Source organism: Plectropomus leopardus, chromosome 23, assembly GCF_008729295.1.
Source record: "Plectropomus leopardus isolate mb chromosome 23, YSFRI_Pleo_2.0, whole genome shotgun sequence".
NCBI lineage: Eukaryota > Metazoa > Chordata > Actinopteri > Perciformes > Serranidae > Plectropomus > Plectropomus leopardus.
In genome coordinates this window covers 17,332,600-17,351,068 of record NC_056485.1, presented here as the reverse complement: position 1 = coordinate 17,351,068, position 18,469 = coordinate 17,332,600, and the positions used below count along the sequence as shown (strand labels likewise).

The following is an 18,469-nucleotide window of genomic DNA, read 5'->3' as shown; positions in this document are numbered from 1 at the left end:
TGCAGGGGACAAGGATCTTTGGCGAGAATTTTTTTGGGGCAAGAAAAAAAAATTTTTTTTGGCTAGACAAATTATTTTTTGGGGGGTGAGAAAAAAACTTTTCAGGGATATTAAAGACTTCTTTGTGTTATTAAGGACTTTTGAGGATATTACAGACTTAATTATTCCACTTAATGGGATTTAAAATCAAAGTACAGTTTTAGCAGCGAATTACATGCATGGTATATTTTTTTAATCTTTTGTCGTAGACCAATAGTAACTTTGTCTGCACACTTAAGTATTTTCTTGAATAAATACACTGTTTGTTTAAGGTGTATGTTGCCCATGCATGGACGTCTCTGTTTATGCGCAGTTTTATTTTTTAAAAGTAAAGCATTTTGAACTGCTTCTCTTTGACATGGCTCTTTGCAAACACATTTGAAATGAATTGAATCAATGAAAGATGAGGTTTGAGACAGAACTTTTTTTTAATATGTATTTTTTTATTTGTACAACAGCAACAGATGGAATCAAACATGGAATCTCAAATAAAATCACAATAAAACAGCCAATACAGTGAGGCCTGTGGCATGCAAACAGCAGCAGGGGGAGATGGTCTCTGTCACACGGATTGTCCTCCAGGAACCTTTAACACAATCATGATGAGAGACATGTGCTGGACTCCATATTCAGACAGTTTCTTGGAGTCGTCATCCAGGCTCTTGTCTGTGAAGATCAGCCGCACAGCCCCGTCTCCTTCACACACACACACACACAAAGAAAGAGAGAGAAAACACACATAAACACACAGAGAAAAACAGAAATTAACAGATTAATAATAGTCATTTAAACCCAAAGAGACAAAGCCCGTCACTATGTAAGTTTAATTTAAGGTCAAGTTCAAATAGGCCCATCCTTTTTCAGCTTTGCATGCAAATATTTTTTGTTTCTCTTTTTTGGACATTCCACAAAATCGAAACATAAGAAAAATGGAGGTGTTAATAGGGAGAGCAGTTGATTAAAAAAAGGTGAAAAGTCTAAACCACATTCTCTACTGTAAACTGTCACTGCCACAATAACGAACAATCCCTGAGTCTTTGCTCTTGTTAAAAATGGAAAAAAGTAAAAGATAATAATCACAACAACAATAATAAGTTTCATTGTGTGTGTGTGTGCGTGTGTGTGTAAGTGCTAATTTCGGCACTGGCTGGTAATCAGCTCCTTCTCAACTGACTGTACACTTGAACGTGGTTATGAAAACAAAAATCTTTTCCAGGTGGCATCAAGTTAAATAAAACCTCTTACCTTTTGTCTCGGGAAGCTTCTCTGCTATCTTTTCCCTCAGCTGCAGCACCGTTATGCTCTTCATCTGCTCCTCCGTGTTGCACAGGTCGATGGTCACCTTCTGCCCCTTTACACCGTGCACAATGACCTGGTAGATTTTTCCCATTTCTGTGCTGTTTTTGTGAATACGAGTCACTGTGCTGCTTTCGGTTGTGCTGCTGAGAGGTAAATGCCACTTCAGGATGTTGTTTTGGCAGATCACAGGGCTCTGACGCGGGAGGGGACACACTTTCACTTTCGTCTTTATGTTATTGTCATTGTCATTATCTGCATTATAATTATTTACTAAAATAATTATCTTCTGAGGTTTTGTGTTAAGTTTTGATTTTTGTTTTGTTTTTGTAGAACATATGCTGGTGCACACGTGTTGTGCACGTGACATTTGAACCCATCATTTCCTTAACTGACCACTCGAAACACTTCAGTCCATACATAAAATAAAATAAAATAAAATAAAATAAAAACACTTCTTTTGGACACTGCTGAATTTTTGTCCAATGGTCTGCATGTACCGCCTGTGCAGCATTTCCTCTAAAACTGCACCCAGTGTACTGAGATGATAACTGGAAAGCACCTGATTCTCCATATAATCAAAGTCTGTTTACCAGCTGATCCACATTCTGGCAGATAATAAAGTGATGCGCAACTTTCTTTTGATACCATGGTGTTAAAACTGTATTCATAAACATTATCACTAATATGGAACAATAATTTAGAAATTGAGGTTTAATATGCAAATTCAAAACAATGCAAAAACAAAAAGTAGGCTACAATATCCTACAAAAAAGCAGGGACATTCAACTTGCTTTGCTTGGGGGCCACTTCTGCAAAATGACAGGAGGCCAGGGGCCAGTCGCAGCAGCCCCATGCATGTTTCTAGGATTTTAGGACACTTGTAGGATTTTAGCATGTTTAAGGACATTTGTAGGATTTTAGGATATTCAAGGCTGGCCCCTAATATGCTGATACAAAATAAAATAAATAAAAATCATGCACGTGTTATGTGGCTCATAGCACGAGGAATCCTTTTCTCCAACCAGCATTCGCGTGATTTCTTGTAAATGTCTTGAAGGGAAAACTGAAAGTAATAAAACAAAAACAATTCTTGGTGGAGTCAGTGAATGTGGCTCAGCAGACAGTCACAGTTTCGCATTTCCGGAGAGCAGACGGAGAAGTTTACCGACGAAGGAGCTCAACTGAAAAGAAAAATGACCACACAGGGTCAGGAGGAGAAAAGATACGACCCCAAAGACACGACCCTGAAGTTTGTCAACAGACCGGATGATCTGGATCCAATGCGTAAGCACAAAATGCAATTATATGGTCGCACTGTTGCAGTATATTCATGTTTCTTTGGCGCGTGCATTGGTTATCCCAATTAAGCCAATTAAAGGAAATACATGTATCACGTTTTAGTTTGTTGATATGTAACGGCAGATTGATAACTGAGACATTGTTTTTATTTTACTAAAAGGAAGACGCGTTGGATTTATAGTGCAATTGTGATGCTGCGTTCATTGTCTGCTCTTTTTGTTGTTAATCTCAGCTCCAGAGGAGGGAGACGTATGTCTCCGAGCAGAGATGTCCTGCGGTCACGCTGTCACTCCAGAGTCTCTCACTGGGTGGTGTCGCAGCCTGCTGGATCAGGTACTTTCCACCTTTACATTTGCAGTGTTTGCCTCAGTGGAGGAGGAGTTAGGTCTCAAACTTTCTCCTAAGAATTACTGATTGTAACAATGCTCTCACTACATAATTTAATGTATTTATGTTTAATTTTGTTACACATATTTCTTAAAATGAGCTATGGCACACTTGGTCTCTTGTGAGTACTTTATTTTCATGTGAAAATTTAATTTTATACATTTTTACTAAATAAGAGGTGGACATTTCTACAGTTAATTTTTAATTAGTGTTAAAGTAAATCATTTCATTATGAAGAATTCCTCCTTTCTTAGGTCTACGCAACCCAGTCATCAAATAAATGTTGGAGTTGGATGTTTCTGCAAACCATGGATGTTACTTTTGTACATTTCATATGTAGCAGATATGTTGAAACTTAACGTGTCTTTTATTTTTCAGTTTTCAATTTTATTTTGCAATAATGTGATTAAATTGGTGAGGGAAACATCACATTTTGGCTTAAAATTCATGGTTTGATAGCTGGACATGTAAAACACATGCAGTTTTTACATGTAAAAGGTGTTTAACTCTCCAGCTAAGTTCACTTTATCTGTCACAAACAATCTGTTCTTTGAATTTCAGGGCCAACACAAATTTAAGTGCCCTGCTTTAAAGGACGGCACCTTGCAGAAGTGCGATGCAGAGTGGTCTTACCAAGAGGTGCGCAGGCTGGCGGTGCTGACCTCTGAAGAGATGCAGCACTTTGAGGAGCACATCGCCCTCCTGGCTGCCACAGAATACTGTGAATATAAATCGGTGAGTGTCCCAGTGTCGAATCTAAAAAAGTACAGAAGAGATAGTTTCTGTCTATTAAATCCAGCAATCGTGCAGACAACAGAAATAACGTACAAGAGTAGAAACAATAGTTTAGGGCAGGAATACTTAATTTGGTTTGATTGGGGGCCACTTTATTTCAAAATGACAGGAGGTCAGGGGTCATACATGTTTTCAGGACTTAAGGACATTTCCAGGATTTTTAGGGATTTCTAGGATTTAAGGACATTTTGAGGGTTTCATGACATTTATAGAATTGTAGGACATTTTAAGGATTATAGCAGGTTCATAGGATTTCAGGACGTTTCTAGGATTTTAAGATTTTTTCTAGATTTTAGTTTTTTTCTAAGATTTTAAAATGTTTCTAGGAATTTAAGGACATTTTGAGGATTTAATGACATTTCTAGGATTTTAGGACATTTTAAGGTTTTAGCAAGTTTATAGGATTTTAGGACTTTTATAGGAGTTTAGGACATTTCTAGTTTTTCATGACATTTCTATTATTTTAGGACTTTTCTAGTATTACAGGACATTTCTATGATTTTAGGATGTTAAATAGGATTTTAGAATATTTCCTAGATTTTCTCTCAGATTTTAAGATGTTTCTAGGATTTTAAGACATTTCTTGTTTTTAGGAAGTGTATAGTATTACAGATCATATATAGGATTTTAGGATGCTTCAAGGATTTAAGGATATTTTGAGGATTTCATGACACTTCTAGGATTTTAGGACATTTCAAGGATTTAAGCAAGTTTATAGGAGTTTAGGACATTTCTTGTTTGTAGTAGAGATCATATATAGGATTTTAGGATGTTTTTCGATTTTAGGACATCAGGGACTTACCTTGGATCTTTGTGGGAGGTGCAAGGGATCCTCCTCTGGCATAAACAAGCTCTATTTGTATGCCGTTTCATGCACTCTGGCACCTCATGTATGCCAAAAGTACAGAAACAACTCCCAGTGTGAATCTCTATATCGTATTTATGAATTAGAAGAGGGTTAGGGGCCACCCGGCACCCTATCAGGGGCCAGATTTGTGGTAAGTTAAGTACCATTGGTTTAGGGGAAACTTAAAGTTGCTCTTTTGCTCAGTTCTTCTAACTTTCAAATAGAAAGCTTATAAGCATTTGTCCCAAAATGTCTTCCCTAAATGTTACTCACATCCTTTCCAACAGTGTCCTCGATGTGAAACTTACTTGGAGAGAAAGGACCTCGGTAACCTTAACGTGCAGTGCACAGTCTGTACAGCAGACAAGAAGAAGAATTACCAGTTCTGCTGGCAGTGTCTGAAGCCGTGGAAAGGTGCGGCTCCACGCTCCGACCGCTGCGATAACGACGGCTGCATCAACCACGACCTCGAGCTCCTCAAGAACTGCAGGTACACCGTCCTCAAAGAGGTGCAGGGCGTCAGTGCCTGTCCCTCCATCCGGGCCTGTCCCACCTGTGGCCAGAGGGTGGAGCACGACAAGACGGGCTGCAAGAACATCATCTGCCCTCGCTGTCAGGTCGAGTTCTGCTTTGTGTGTCTGAAGCTCACTCCCGAGTGCCTGAAGACGAGCTCTTACTTCATCGCCTGCAGTGACGGTGTGGCCCCCAGACAAACCTCCATACCTGTGTGGCACAGAAACTAAGAGAGAATTTGACACATTTGCGTCTTACATATCCGAGTGCCTTTTTCTGTCACACTATGCTGTTCTTTTCCTGTTCATTGTTCGATTATAAAATTCTTCTCACAACTGAAGCCAAAAGTGTAGTCCTATAAGCTTATTTGTTCATGTGCATCGTGAGCATAAAAATATGTACTTTTTTCTTATTATATTATCAACTGCAGCCTAATAAAGCTTCCCTTTACATGAATGCAGAATGACTGTTTCATGTCTTACAGACGCATGTATGCGAAAACATCTCCTATAAATTGTACAGGGTTAAGTCTTAGAAACATGAGCACATCAACAAACAATAAAAAAAACAGGAAGATGTTACAGGTTGTGCGTTACATGAAAATTACCTGAAACTTAGCAAAGAAAGGAAAAAAGGTGAAACAAAAAATAAAACAAAACGATAAATATGTACATTAAAAGTTATCAACAACAATAACAATAATAATATTTTTCTAAATATTTTCCCTATTTTTAAAAATTATTGTCTATTAATTTCTCTGTTTTTAAAACTAAAACTAATTTATATGTGATTTTCTTTTCCCTTTTTTTCAATTTTGCCAAGTTGCTCATTTCTATTCATGTATTCAAAAGAAATCAAATCCATTTGCTCAGGTTTCAAAGGTTTAAATGCATGTGAAAGGTGTCAGACTGCAGCACAAGAAAACTGATGTCGCTCTTGGTTTCAGAGAGTTAAACAACAGTAAAATAATAACAGCCAAATTTTAGTAAATCCCCTCAAGACGCTCTTGAGATATCGCATTCAAGATGATGAAACAAAGTCACGCTGACCTTGATGTTTGACCTTTGACTGCCTAATTCTAATCAGTTCATACTTGTGTTAATTCCAAGTGGATGTTTGTGCCAAAGTCCTTCATGTATATATACACGTAAGGACAATCTGAGTGTAATCTGAAAGTAATCAATGACAGTTCTGCCTTCAGTCAGCAAGTGTTGCCAAAATAAGAGCATAATTTCTCCTCTTTTTAATGCAGTTTATTTCTCACCATCATGGTCTTCAGTAAAAAACACAAGAACTCACTTGTCAGTGTCCTAAAACTGAAAAAAAGGCAACATTTATCCAAAATGCCGAGTCAGACGGTACATTAAAACATCACTGATCACAGTCCCTATCAGTCACAGTCCATAGAAGCACAAAATCGACAACCAACAGTGTCAAAAGAATGAGGTTTGCATTGCCACGGACATGAATAAACTGTTCAAAGTGACCAAAAACATCTAATTACGCATCACCTCCATGGCTCTCTTTTGGCGTTTTCACCGATCTTTGCAGCCATTCTCCTCTGTCGAAGACTTGCAGCAGGCTGCATTTTCTCTTCGTCTCTCTTTGAACTGTTTGGTTTCCTGTACAGGTTTGGTGAACAGCTACAACCTGTTTGTTCATTCATTCTCATCTGACCTTGCAAATATCCTGTCGTGTGCTGAACTGAAGGAGAGTAGCCGTTTGAGGACACATGAAACGACTTTACATCAGAATCAAACATATCTGCGCCGACGCCGGCCTCTTTTCTCAGTTTGATGCCATTTTCTTCTGTTCTTGCCTCTGCTACTGACTCCCTTTTGTATGTCACAACTTTACTTTCTGCAGATTTGTCGCTAATTCTTTTAAGACCAACAGTCATATTTGTTGTTTCGTTCTTTGCAAAATTTGACATTAGCATTTGCAGTCTGTCTCCATTTACTCCAGTGTCTGTTTGAAGCACGTCTTTATGCTGCCTTTCTTTCTGCTTTGGCTGTTTTTCCAGTTCACCAGACAGATTTTTCTGTTTTTTCCAAACAGTATCGTCGTGACTCTCCTTTAATCTATCGCCATTTAAGTGCCTCAAGTTTTCCCCTCTGTTGCAGCTTTCATAATTTGGTCGATGACAAGGAACGAGAGGCTCTCCTCTCTCGTCCTCGTCTTGTCTTTCTTCAGCCTCAACATCTGAATGTGTGCAGAGAGTCTCCTGATTACCCCCATAAGTTGTTTCAGGACATCTGCTCACTTTAAAGAGAAAAAAAGGAGTTATTACTGATTAACCCTCTGGTATCATTATGGACATCTTTTTCCAAATGTGTAATTTTTCACTTTCATTGGCAATCATTTTGGCTGTGTTACTTCATATGGAATGATTTTTTTGTTTTTTCTCAATAAATTTTTGCAGTTCTAATTTCTATAATACACTGTGTACAAATATACTACCACTAAAGGCCACTGAAGACAAAAAGGAAACTTCCAAAAACTTTCATTAAAATACTATATATAAATATTTTTCCTCCATTTTTTGGGGATAAGTCTTTTTCATCAACTTCAATCCTGATCAAAATAACCAAATATTTAAACATTTTGTGGAGTTTAACCCTGTAAATGCTTTTTCAGAAACAAGGCCTAGTTTCGTTTACGAGTAAGCGATTGTAAATCAGCTGTCTACAGTGGCGTCCCCAGAAATTGTGGTGGTCAGATAAAGCCACTGAAAAACATAAAGCTATAACCGGATTTCAGGGAATCAGTTATGTTTTAATGTGTTATGTATGTAAGTTGCTCTTCAAAAAGGCTGATTGTTGTTTTTCTTGTTTCTTCTAAAAAGCTTCATTCATTGTAAGGAACAAAACTTTTATTGGAAACAAGGGGAGACTTGTGGGGGCATTTTTGAGAAAGTCTGTTCTGTTAATTGTCATTTTTAAATTTGAATTGACCTAATTAAAAACTAGAAAATATGCTCAAAGTGCAGATCTCCACCAAGGAGGCTTGTGGAGTTATCTGTGTTCAGTAGACTTTAATAACTACTGTTTTGTGCAGGTGGATAATCCTTTTTGAGCCATGAAGAAACATTTTTAACAGCAGGTGATATCTTTTTAGTATCTGTGTACAGTGCAGCGCTACATTTAATAAAATATAAATGTAAAATCTAAAGAGAGTAAATAAATTAAAAAGTGGTGCATATTCAAACTCACCTTTCCTGTACATGAGGAGGTACGCTGTACGAGACCTCAGAGACGTTTCTCCAGCCCCAAACGGTTGTTTGACCTGTTGAATTTAAAATAATTACAGTAAATGATGATTTTCATGTTTTAAACTGTGTTAAGAGTTGTGAAACTTTACTGCATATAGAAAAAATATCATCCTTACTTTGTTAACAACATCATCATTGAAGTGATACCACATGTAAGTTTCAAAGGATCTGATGTGTGCAGTGTAGTGACCTCCGGTTAGATTACCAAAGTGGTCGACTAAAGCGTAGAGCTCGTATTTGCAGTTCTGAAGAGAAGGAAATAAAACAAAGTCAAGGCATTTAAGAAATGTCTAATCAAGCTGCTGCTGGAATAAATACAAAGAAACATGCCTTCATGTGCAGAGTTCGGGGTACGTCCGCGCTGCAGTGAAGTTTGATGAAACGCCCGTGCGTGTAGCCGAAGCTGAATCTTTTCAGCAGGAGAGTCAAAACCTCTGGACTCTGTGTGATCTCACATCCCTAGACCACATCATGAAAACAGCAAAAATAATGTTACTATATCACTATTCACTGCAATTCACATAATCTCTCTTTAAACACGCCGCTGGACGCCGTTAAATGGCGTTCCAACTTTGTGTGAGTCGGGAGTGTCCATTATTTACAGTAACCCCATGAGAAATTATGTGAACGTTTTGTTTTGGAGGGAAAACTTGACTCAAACACTCACAAATTCTGCATCTTGCTTTTTATTGCAGCGGTTGCAGAACATCTTGTTGTCCCCGCAGACTTTTTCTCCCTTGAAGAACGTCTCCAGCCCTTTCTCCTGCAAACAAAGTACATTTATTCATCCTGTATGCATCTTTTATCACATATTTTTCTGAGTGCATAACTCTTATTCTTGTTCGTGGAAAGCACAGTACCACGTTGTAGGTTTGATAAGGCAAATCATCCACCGCAAGTGGCAGAATCCAAAAATAGCTCCTGGAATCATTTTTGTCGTTGCAGCTGAGGCATTCGATCTTGTGATTGAGCTCTCCCTTAAATATCTGGAGACAAAGAAACATCAAAAGTTCAATAAATGCCGTGCAACCTGGTTAGAGAGACTGCTACACGAACTTTTAATAAATTACAAGTATTTAAACCTGAACTCTGAGAAAATGCGTGCGATTTCTTTAAAAAAAGAAAATGGGGGAAAAAGCAACTTGCAACAAGGAATTATTCAATTTAGAAAATCTTTAAAAAATAAAGAAAAATCAGTGGAAAATTATATTTATAATTATTTCATATCCAATTTATTGTGCATTTCATTATTATTTGGTAATATTTATTTATCTATTATTTATTAACTGAAGCATTTTGCCATTATCATTTCCTTTGTTGTTGTTTTTTTTAACTTTTTTTTCCTCAGGTAATTTTTTTCTACTTTTTGATGAATTTTCTTGCTAATTTTTGGGTCATTTCCTCCTTCTGCCCATATTATTGAACAAAATCAAGCCAATTTGCTCCGGTTTCAAAGGGTTAATGGTTTGATCATGAAAATAACTGAATATGAAATAAAGTTAGCTCCACTTTAAAAAAAAATAAAAGATTAAAATGCTGTTTAAAAATGAATGCATGATAAATACTAATCTGCTTTTCGACTATATCAGAGTATATTTCTAATTCCTGTCTTAAACTTTCCCCACCTTGGCTGCCTCTGGACTGGTCAGACACAAAATCTTCTCAAAATACTCCGCAGCATCGCGCTGCTCGTACACTGAAAGTGGAACATAAAATATAATTATTAATACACATGCAGCCTCTCTGATCAGCAACCCTGCAGCAGCAGTGTGACATCTCAAATCAAAAACGTACCGTTGGTGATCCCCAGTTTTGTTGCGAAGTTGTGTGTTTCGGCCCTACTTTTCTGTAAATCCTCAAACAGTCTTCTGAGCTGTCTGTCGATGCTCGTCGAATCGTCGATGCAGCATCTGCGGCACAGTGAGAACAGGCGACTTCATCAGACCAGTGAGGCAAAGTCAGGATATTTCGTCTGATTTAGATCAAAGCTCTGCTCGTGTGAACTGCACTGATTTCATATCAAATATTTGACTTTAAAATCGGTCTTGAAGGAATGCCTCAATATTTATAAAACACGCTGTGGTAAATATGAAGCTGGACCCCACAGCTGGTCGGCTAAGCTTTTATAAAAGGAAAGCTGTCTGAAGTTAACAAAAATGTGTCTGCTTCCACCTCTGAAGCTCTCTGACACTAACAATATCTCATTTTGTTTCTACAACAAAGTTTTAGGGCCACACTTAAGAAAAGATCTGAGCTTTTCAGAGATACAGTATAATATTAAGTGGAAAAAGTTAAGGATATTACTAAATGAATAAAAGTCAATACGTGAATTAAGTCGTAATTTTAGTGAAAAGTGAAAAGTTGTCACATTAAGCAAATAAAGTAGTATTTTTATGAAAAAAAATAATATTTTGTGAATGAAGTTGTAATTTTACAAGAGAAAAGTCATTATATTACATGATCCACCCTGACTTTTTCTGCGGTTCGGACTTTGTCTCTCTTTATACAATGTCACTTGACTTTTTTGGGATAAATATCTCAGTTTTACAACTTAATTCACTCAATTTAATGACTTTTTTTCTCGAAAAATTAAGGCTTTTCTTGCATAATCGTACCCATTTTTCTTGCAAGGGCATGATTTTTTTTCTCATAAATTAAAACTTTATTCTCCTAAAATTACAATATTTTTCTCCCAAAAATTACCTTGTTTTCGTAATATTATTACCTTATTCTTGAAATCTCCAATTTCTTTTTTTCTTGTTCTCTATGTGGCGCTAATACTTTGCTGTACGTCTCATCCAACCAGAAAGTAAAAATGCCAATATTGTTATTTTTTTTCTGATGCATCCAGTCAGTTTTTCATTACTATTCCCAACCACAAAATTGTCAAGCATATAATCTACCAGCAATATTACAACATGTCGTTTTCACACTGCAGTTTTTCTACGTTAGTGAGCTAACCAGCTGCTGGTTGCAGCTTCATATTTATCGTAGAGGCTCGTCAAGAAAAACTGATGTCACTAACCGTTTCACAGCCTCCCGAAAGTCTTCAGTCATGAAAAGCACCTGCAGCACGCTGTTCAAATAGCATGTCAGACCTGGACTGATGAGGCCGTGATAATCTAAAGACACGACAACGACACAAGACGTATAACTGCAACATTATCTTAAAACTCAGAAATGTTTGGGCTGCTGTTATTATTCTTTTTTGTGTCACTTACCTGAGATGGCGAAGCTGTCCAGTTTCTCTCTGAACTTTTGAACGAGGTCATGATTCATACTGATGTCTTTGTGTGTGTTGACATTTTTAGAGTTGTGATGTTTTTGGATGTTTGGATTCAGCCTGTGGAAGCAGACAAATACGGCAAAAGTCAAGCAGGGATGACCTTTAAGGCTGCAGTTTTCTTTTACGTTAATAACTATACTTTCTGAGGCTTTTTCACGTATTTTAATAATGTTTTATTGGCTAATAATGATGCTAGAGAGGTCCTTTTATTGCTTTAAACTCTATAATGGTGGATGACAGTTTATATTATTCTGACATGCTGAAATCTACCAGGATCACTCCAACGGCAACTAATTCTTGGTAAAAATGAACAGTGGATTTATCATTGTTAGGGGGGAAAAAACATTAAAATGTTGCTGGTTTCAAAGAATACCAAGTGTGTTTTTTCCTCAAAGTTCAAAACATTGCAAAGCATCTTGATTAAATTTCACATGTTCGATTCACTCTAAACAACCGATTACTCGATCTTTTTTTAAAACAATGTTCAACATTTTTCAACTTTCAGCACTCGGCGCAGAATTTACACCCAACGCCCAGAAATATGCGGCGTTCCCACTGTTTTTAAATCCAACAGCCTTTAAAAAACAAACAAACAAAAAAAATACTTTGGTGGACAACTAAGATAAAAACATGTCAACTTTTAGTTTCAGGACATAAAACACTAAAAAAAAAAAAAACATTGTTATTGATATTATGTGAAATTTCTGCTAATAGAGTCTCTAAATCCTACACACTGGACCTTTAAGTACATTTTTTTCTGCTAATATTTGTCTCCTTTGTTTTGGTCTGTTTTCTGTGTCTATTGTAAAGTAATTTGGAAAGTGCACTAGTGTCGTGTTTTAAGTGATGTAAATGGCATGTTTCTTACAGGACCGTTACTTTCACAATACTTCTTCCAGCAGAACTTAAAACTTAGCAAATCTAATATAACACCCCACAATAAAACTCACAATAAAAAACAAATCTATTTGTATTTTTCACGGCTACTGCTGGAAGGATTTTCAGTCCAAACAAACAGCAAAGAGTTAAAGTTATAGTTCAATAAACACAAAAAGTGCGCAGTGAACGCAGCTGGTGTGTTTGGGTGTAACGGAAACACATGTGGCCTCAATCCTGCAGCGCCTCACAGGAGTTAAAATGACTAAATTACGCCACGTAAGACAATAATTAACCACTATAACATCGTAGCAAACTCATTAAAATCCCATGAAGACTTCCTGTGCGCGTATGTAGTAAAATGGGAGGGTTAAAACAGGAGAAAACTCACCGTGCAGCTCATCTGATCATCCAGCGGAGTCCTCAAACCTTCTTTCACTTTCGATACCAGCGAGATGTTGAAGGACAGAAGGACGAAACACGCAAACACCGAGACGCTCCGCTGAAATTAGGCTTATAACAGGCCCTGCAGAGTTTACGGTGCTACATCTGAGCGAAATAATCCTCCTGAGTTGTGTAGTTTCAGGTGCGGCTGTTGTGTTTCCGGTTTATCACAAGAAAAAACTACAATCTGCCTCCAAGGTAAGACTGAACTTCCTCTTATACTGTTATTATGTGTCAAATTTATAAACTAAGTTTGATTTCTGCACTTAAATTCAAATTATTCTTCTCAGACTTATTCAAAGTGATACAAATGCGGTTATTTTGTGGTTTAAACTCAATCTGAGTGTTTTTGTTGTCTTTTCCTTGTTCAGGAGAGTCAGTTTTCTTTTCATTGTGTCATCATTATCAGTGTAAAAATGGGTTTGTGTAATAAACATAAAACTTTCGCAACAATAATACTTTAATTCTAACATGTATACTTGTATAATAATGGTGTTTTTTGCATACTTTGTTTTTTACTGTAAATACTTTCATGTAAACATGAAGCAGCTGGAAATTCCCTGAGTTCCCTTTTAGTGATTCAGATTTTATTATATCAGCTCAGTCATGCCAATAAAATTTGTTGGCAGTCAAAGTTTTTGTCTTCATTAGATGATTTCAAACTATTCAGAACTCAAATCTGAACACACAGACAATCATAGGCATATTTTTATGTTCAGTGCTACTTACACTTATTAAGGAATTTGTTAATTTCTCAGTGTGCATCACCAATAAATGTACCATAAACCATAAACTCCCAGCTCTGTAATTAACACAGAACCTGCCTGGGAATCCTCGCGTTTTTAAGTTTTCTTAAGTATTTAAGTATTCCAGTGATATTTTTTTGTACATATATATTGGCTCATTACAAACAGGGACTACTAATACATGATTCAGCATCTTTTGATGATGCCAATTTAAATACTGGCTAAAAATAAGTGAAGTTGTAGCCAACTGCTAACTCACCATATTAATGACAACTGACTGCATCATCATAGTCTACTTCCTGTTTACATCTCCCCAAAATGATGGGAACTGTAGTTCTTAAAGTTAAAGCGCAGCACTAATGTGCTCAAATTCATATTAAGATGAAGAACAAAAATCCATCAATATTTTTTCTCGTGTTACACTACAACAACAATAAATAATAACTGATTAGAATATTTTTTATTCTTATTTCGTTAACATTTTATTTCCTATTGATTTATTTTCACATATTTTTATCATTGCTATTCACTTATTTTTATTGATTATTTTTTGTGTAATATTAGTACTCATTTTCTAGTTATTATGATTATTACTTTATTTATAACAATTTTATGCATTTATTAGCAGCAATTAATTTCTAATTTATTATTATTTTATCATTTGTTTATTTTTTCACTTTTAGAATTTTAACTGTTTAAGTAAATTGTTAGTAATTAACAAAATTATTAATTAGCTAAATACTACTACTACTAATAATAAGAACAACAATAATAATTATTATTATTATTACTCAGAATGTGTCATTAACAATTGTCAGTAATAACAATGCTTAAAGATAATAATAAAGACTTTTCACTTACTTAGAGAGAATCAAAATGAGCATTCGGGGACTGGGCCAGGTGGAGAAGAAGTACGACCCTCTGGATACCACCCTGAAGTTTGTTAGCAGGAGGGACGACCTGGATCCTCTGTGTGATGATGATGATGATGATGACTGTCTGAGAGCAGAGATGTCCTGCGGCCATGCTGTCACCCCCGACTCTCTCACACTGTGGTGTCGCAGCCAGCTCGATGAGGTATCTTGAAATCACAGTTTAAATGTAAATTTTAATTAAAATAAAGTGATGAAATTGGAAAGAAGACAGTGGTGTAAAAGCATGATTACTTTTATTTCCTCACTATATATAAATTTGTGTTTTGCTCAAAAAAAAAAATGTGCAAAACAGTACCCAAAAATGCAAAAAAGTTTTTAATCATTGGGGAACCTGTTTTGGTGCTATAATGTATGACACACATCTTTTAAAAGGTGCTGTGCAGCAGGTTTTTTTTTTTGTTTGTTTTTTAATAGTGCCACATAGAACCATATTTATGATGTCATTTGAAAAAAATAAAGTCACTAAAAGCAGAAAATCATGTATAATACCTTAAGTTTTTAATTAATGCATAAAAATCAGTCTTGCTGCTACTTAGCATGCTAGTTATTGAAAATTCTGCATTTAAAAAAAAATCTAAATACATAGTAGCAACATGACAAAAACTTGGCTTAAAATTTTGAAAATTCATGAATATTTGATATTTATGATGAGGACTAGTGTTGGTAAAAATAAACTCAAAGAAAGAAGAAAATAATGCTAAGGATTTTTTTTTAAAAGCTTAATTATAAAACAACATATGCATGTGTGTAATATTAAAGTGGGCCCTAAGGGTTAAATAAAGAAATGGTAAAGGGAATGAGGGAGCAAAAATAATCTAATCTCTTACCTGTCTGAAGCATCAGCAGGGATCCTGTCACCTGGTAGATTTGTCCTTCCAGGCAGAACAGGAAAAGACAGGATTTAGTCCAAAAATTCAACGACCAGGAAATAATGTTTCTTTCTATTGAAATTTCAGTTTAGATTCAACATTTTTTATTCAAAAAAAGGCCGACTGCTCACAAACCTCAGCTGCTCTTTCTCATGTGCAGTGAGTCTTTTCCCAGTCGGACACCTTGATTGCTGATCTGGTCCAGCTGGGCTCGTCCATGATCCCAGTCTCTGCTGGTGGACACACAGTCATATCGCGCTATGCAACAAGCTTTAAAAAATTTCATTTTTCATTCATTGAGTTATTTTTTTTAACCAACATCATCATTCTAATCATAAATATCAAATAGTCATTAATTTTCAGAATTTTAACCCTTTAAATACCAGGTTTTCGTAATGATGCCACTATTATTTTAAATGAAAGGAAAAAAATATTTCAAAATACTATATGCAAAGGTGATTTTTATTTTCATTTTTATTTTTTGTGTGTGTGATTTGCAGCAACATTGATTGTGACAGTGCACCCCTTTTATTAATATAATTATATTAATAAATTATTTTATTAATATAATTATATTAATAAATTATATTATTTTCAATATGATTGAAAATGATAATAATAATTAATTAAAAAAAAGTTTAGGCAGTGAGTTCTGTCTGTTTGTTACAATCTCAAAGTGCATCTTCTCTTGTTTAAAGGGTATTCACAAATTCAGATGCCCTGCGGTGGTGCAGGGGACCAAACTGTGCAATAAACTGTGGTCGTACCAGGAGGTGCGCAGACTGGCCAACTTGTCTGTTGAGGAAATGCAGCATTTTGAGGAGACGATGGCTCGTCTGGCTGCTGCAGAATACTGCGAAATTCAGCCGGTGAGTGCTAGTTGTTTTGAGTGTTTTTGATGTTGATATTTAAAGACCTGTTTCAGTTATTAAAGACTTTTTTTTGGGGGGGATATTAGAGAATATTGTGTTAATAAAAACCTTTTGGAGATGATATGGGTGGATATTAAAGGCCATTTAGTGTTATTAAAGACTTTTTTGTATGGAGATTAAAGACTTTAGGAGATATTAAAGACTTTTCAAAGTTATTAAAGATGTTGTTGGTATTAAGGTCTTTTGAGGTTATTGAAGACCTTTTGGGGATAATAAAGACATTTTGGATATATGAAAGAGTTTTTGGGTATATTAAAGATGTTTTTGGTTTATCAGAGACTTTTCTCTTTTTTGAGGTTATTGAGGGTTTATTAAAGACATTTCAGAGGTATTAAAGACTTTTTGTGGATATTTAAGACTTTTCAAGGTATTGAAGACTTTTTATGGATATTAAAGACTTTTCAAGGGTTATTAATGACTTTTGGTGGGTATTAGAGAATTTTGGTGACAATAATAACATTTCAAAGATACAAAAGACTTATTGTGGATATTCAAGACTTTGGCGGGTTCTTAGGGATTTCTCGGGGACATTAAAGGCCTTTCTTATTATTAAAGACATTTCCTAACTATTAAGGACTTTTTTGGGATATTAAAGACTTTTGAGTATATTAAAGACTTTTTTGGTTTATCAGAGACTTTTCTCTTTTTTGAGGTTATGAGGGTTTATTAAAGACATTTCAGAGGTAATAAAGACTTCTGGGGATATTTAAGACCACTCGAGGTTATTGAAGCTTTTCAGGGATACTAAAGACTTTTCATGGATATTGAAGACTTTTCAAGGGTTATTAGAGACTTTTGGTGATAATAAAAACATTTCAAAGATATAAAAGACTTACTGTAGATATTCAAGACTTTGGGGGGTTCTTAGGGATTTCTCTGTGATATTAAAGGCCTTTCTTATTATTAAAAGCATTTCCTGATTATTAAATACTTTTGGGGGGATATTTAAGACCTCTGGGACATTAAAGACTTTTTTGGTTTATCAGAGACTTTTTTCTTTTTTGAGGTTATTGAGGGTTTATCAAAGACATTTCAGAGGTAATAAAGACTTATGGGGATATTTAAGACCCCTCAAGGTTATTGAAGACTTTTCAGGGATTTCTCTGTGATATTAAAGGCCTTTCTTATTATTAAAGGTATTTCCTGATTATTAAATACTTTTTGGGGGGATATTTAAGACCTCTGGGGATATTAAAGACTTTTTAGTGTTAAAAATTAGATGCACTGATTTTCAAATACTGCGTGTTCTCCTTTTATCATTTTCCACACCAGTGCCCACAGTGCAAAACGTGTATAGAGAGGGAGGATCTGTCCAACCTGTGCGTCCGCTGCACCATATGCACAGCCGATCAGAAGAAGACCTACCAGTTCTGCTGGCAGTGTCTGCGGGCGTGGAAAGGTCCAGACCCTCGATCTGACCGCTGCAACAATGACGGCTGCATCAACAGGGACCTGCAGCTCCTGCAGACGTGTAAGGACATCAGTCTGCCCGCAGTGGAGGGGGTCACCGCCTGCCCCTCTGTCCGAGCCTGTCCCACATGCGGCATGAAGGTGGAGCATAATCAACACAACTGCAAAAATATCCGCTGCCCTCGCTGCCACGTGGAGTTCTGTTTCGTCTGCCTGAAGCTGAAGCGCGAATGTTGTAAAACCAGTTCACCATATAAAATGTGTCCCAGTGGGGTCGCTCCCAGACAGACCTCTGTCCCTGTTTGGAAGAGGAGGTGAAAAAAATGTTTGTCTGTACTTTATGAGCCATTTAACAATATTCAACAATGTATGTTAAAAGCTAAAATTTTGATAAGTGCTTTTTTAATTGCGTGTCGTCTCTATGATACTTGCACCTGATCAGATGTAGCACTCATAATTTCGTTGTATTTTCTTTGTACAGTGACAATAAAGACATTTTATTCTATTCTATTCTATTCTAT

General features: G+C 36.1%; 2 protein-coding genes and 1 long non-coding RNA gene across 4 annotated transcripts; 1 reads left to right on the top strand and 2 right to left on the bottom strand.

Annotated features, from left to right (window-relative positions):
• Positions 1-461: 461 nt before the first annotated feature.
• On the bottom strand, positions 462-13,087 carry LOC121961935 (ubiquitin carboxyl-terminal hydrolase 47-like). 2 transcript variants are annotated; one of them, XM_042512055.1, is made up of 14 exons: positions 13,004-13,087; positions 11,672-11,793; positions 11,476-11,572; positions 10,245-10,360; positions 10,076-10,146; positions 9,311-9,436; positions 9,118-9,213; positions 8,781-8,909; positions 8,567-8,695; positions 8,392-8,464; positions 5,047-5,405; positions 3,658-3,780; positions 1,285-1,531; positions 462-735 (listed from the first exon to the last, which is right to left on the bottom strand). In XM_042512055.1, exons 2-14 carry the CDS (start codon positions 11,727-11,729, stop codon positions 602-604), a joined length of 1,758 nt encoding a protein of 585 aa, XP_042367989.1. In that variant the 5' UTR covers positions 11,730-11,793; positions 13,004-13,087; the 3' UTR covers positions 462-601. The 2 variants fall into 2 exon arrangements, with proteins under 2 accessions (XP_042367989.1, XP_042367990.1); XM_042512056.1 differs by lacking the exons at positions 462-735; positions 1,285-1,531; positions 3,658-3,780; positions 5,047-5,405 and adding an exon at positions 6,088-7,441.
• Positions 13,088-13,171: 84 nt separating this feature from the next.
• On the top strand, positions 13,172-18,401 carry si:ch211-212k18.15 (E3 ubiquitin-protein ligase dbl4). Its single transcript, XM_042512057.1, has 4 exons — positions 13,172-13,254; positions 14,668-14,879; positions 16,305-16,475; positions 17,811-18,401. Exons 2-4 carry the CDS (start codon positions 14,679-14,681, stop codon positions 18,264-18,266), a joined length of 828 nt encoding a protein of 275 aa, XP_042367991.1. The 5' UTR covers positions 13,172-13,254; positions 14,668-14,678; the 3' UTR covers positions 18,267-18,401.
• On the bottom strand, positions 14,752-15,894 carry LOC121961938. Its single transcript, XR_006107095.1, has 3 exons — positions 15,742-15,894; positions 15,565-15,609; positions 14,752-14,883 (listed from the first exon to the last, which is right to left on the bottom strand). It is a non-coding gene; the product is annotated as an uncharacterized LOC121961938 (long non-coding RNA).
• Positions 18,402-18,469: the final 68 nt, after the last annotated feature.

Bases quoted from the DNA above. Each gene is read 5' to 3' on its own strand.
- LOC121961935 (XM_042512055.1), bottom strand. From the start codon at position 11,729: ATGAATCATGACCTCGTTCAAAAGTTCAGAGAGAAACTGGACAGCTTC. The intron at 8,465-8,566 runs GTAAGGATGATA...TAAATTCAACAG, and splicing joins ATGATGATGTTGTTAACAAA to GTCAAACAACCGTTTGGGGC. The intron at 5,406-8,391 runs GTGAGTTTGAAT...ATTCTCTCTTAG, and splicing joins CCTCCTCATGTACAGGAAAG to TTTCTGTGCCACACAGGTAT.
- si:ch211-212k18.15 (XM_042512057.1), top strand. From the start codon at position 14,679: ATGAGCATTCGGGGACTGGGCCAGGTGGAGAAGAAGTACGACCCTCTG. The intron at 14,880-16,304 runs GTATCTTGAAAT...TCTTGTTTAAAG, and splicing joins GTCGCAGCCAGCTCGATGAG to GGTATTCACAAATTCAGATG. The intron at 16,476-17,810 runs GTGAGTGCTAGT...TTTCCACACCAG, and splicing joins AATACTGCGAAATTCAGCCG to TGCCCACAGTGCAAAACGTG.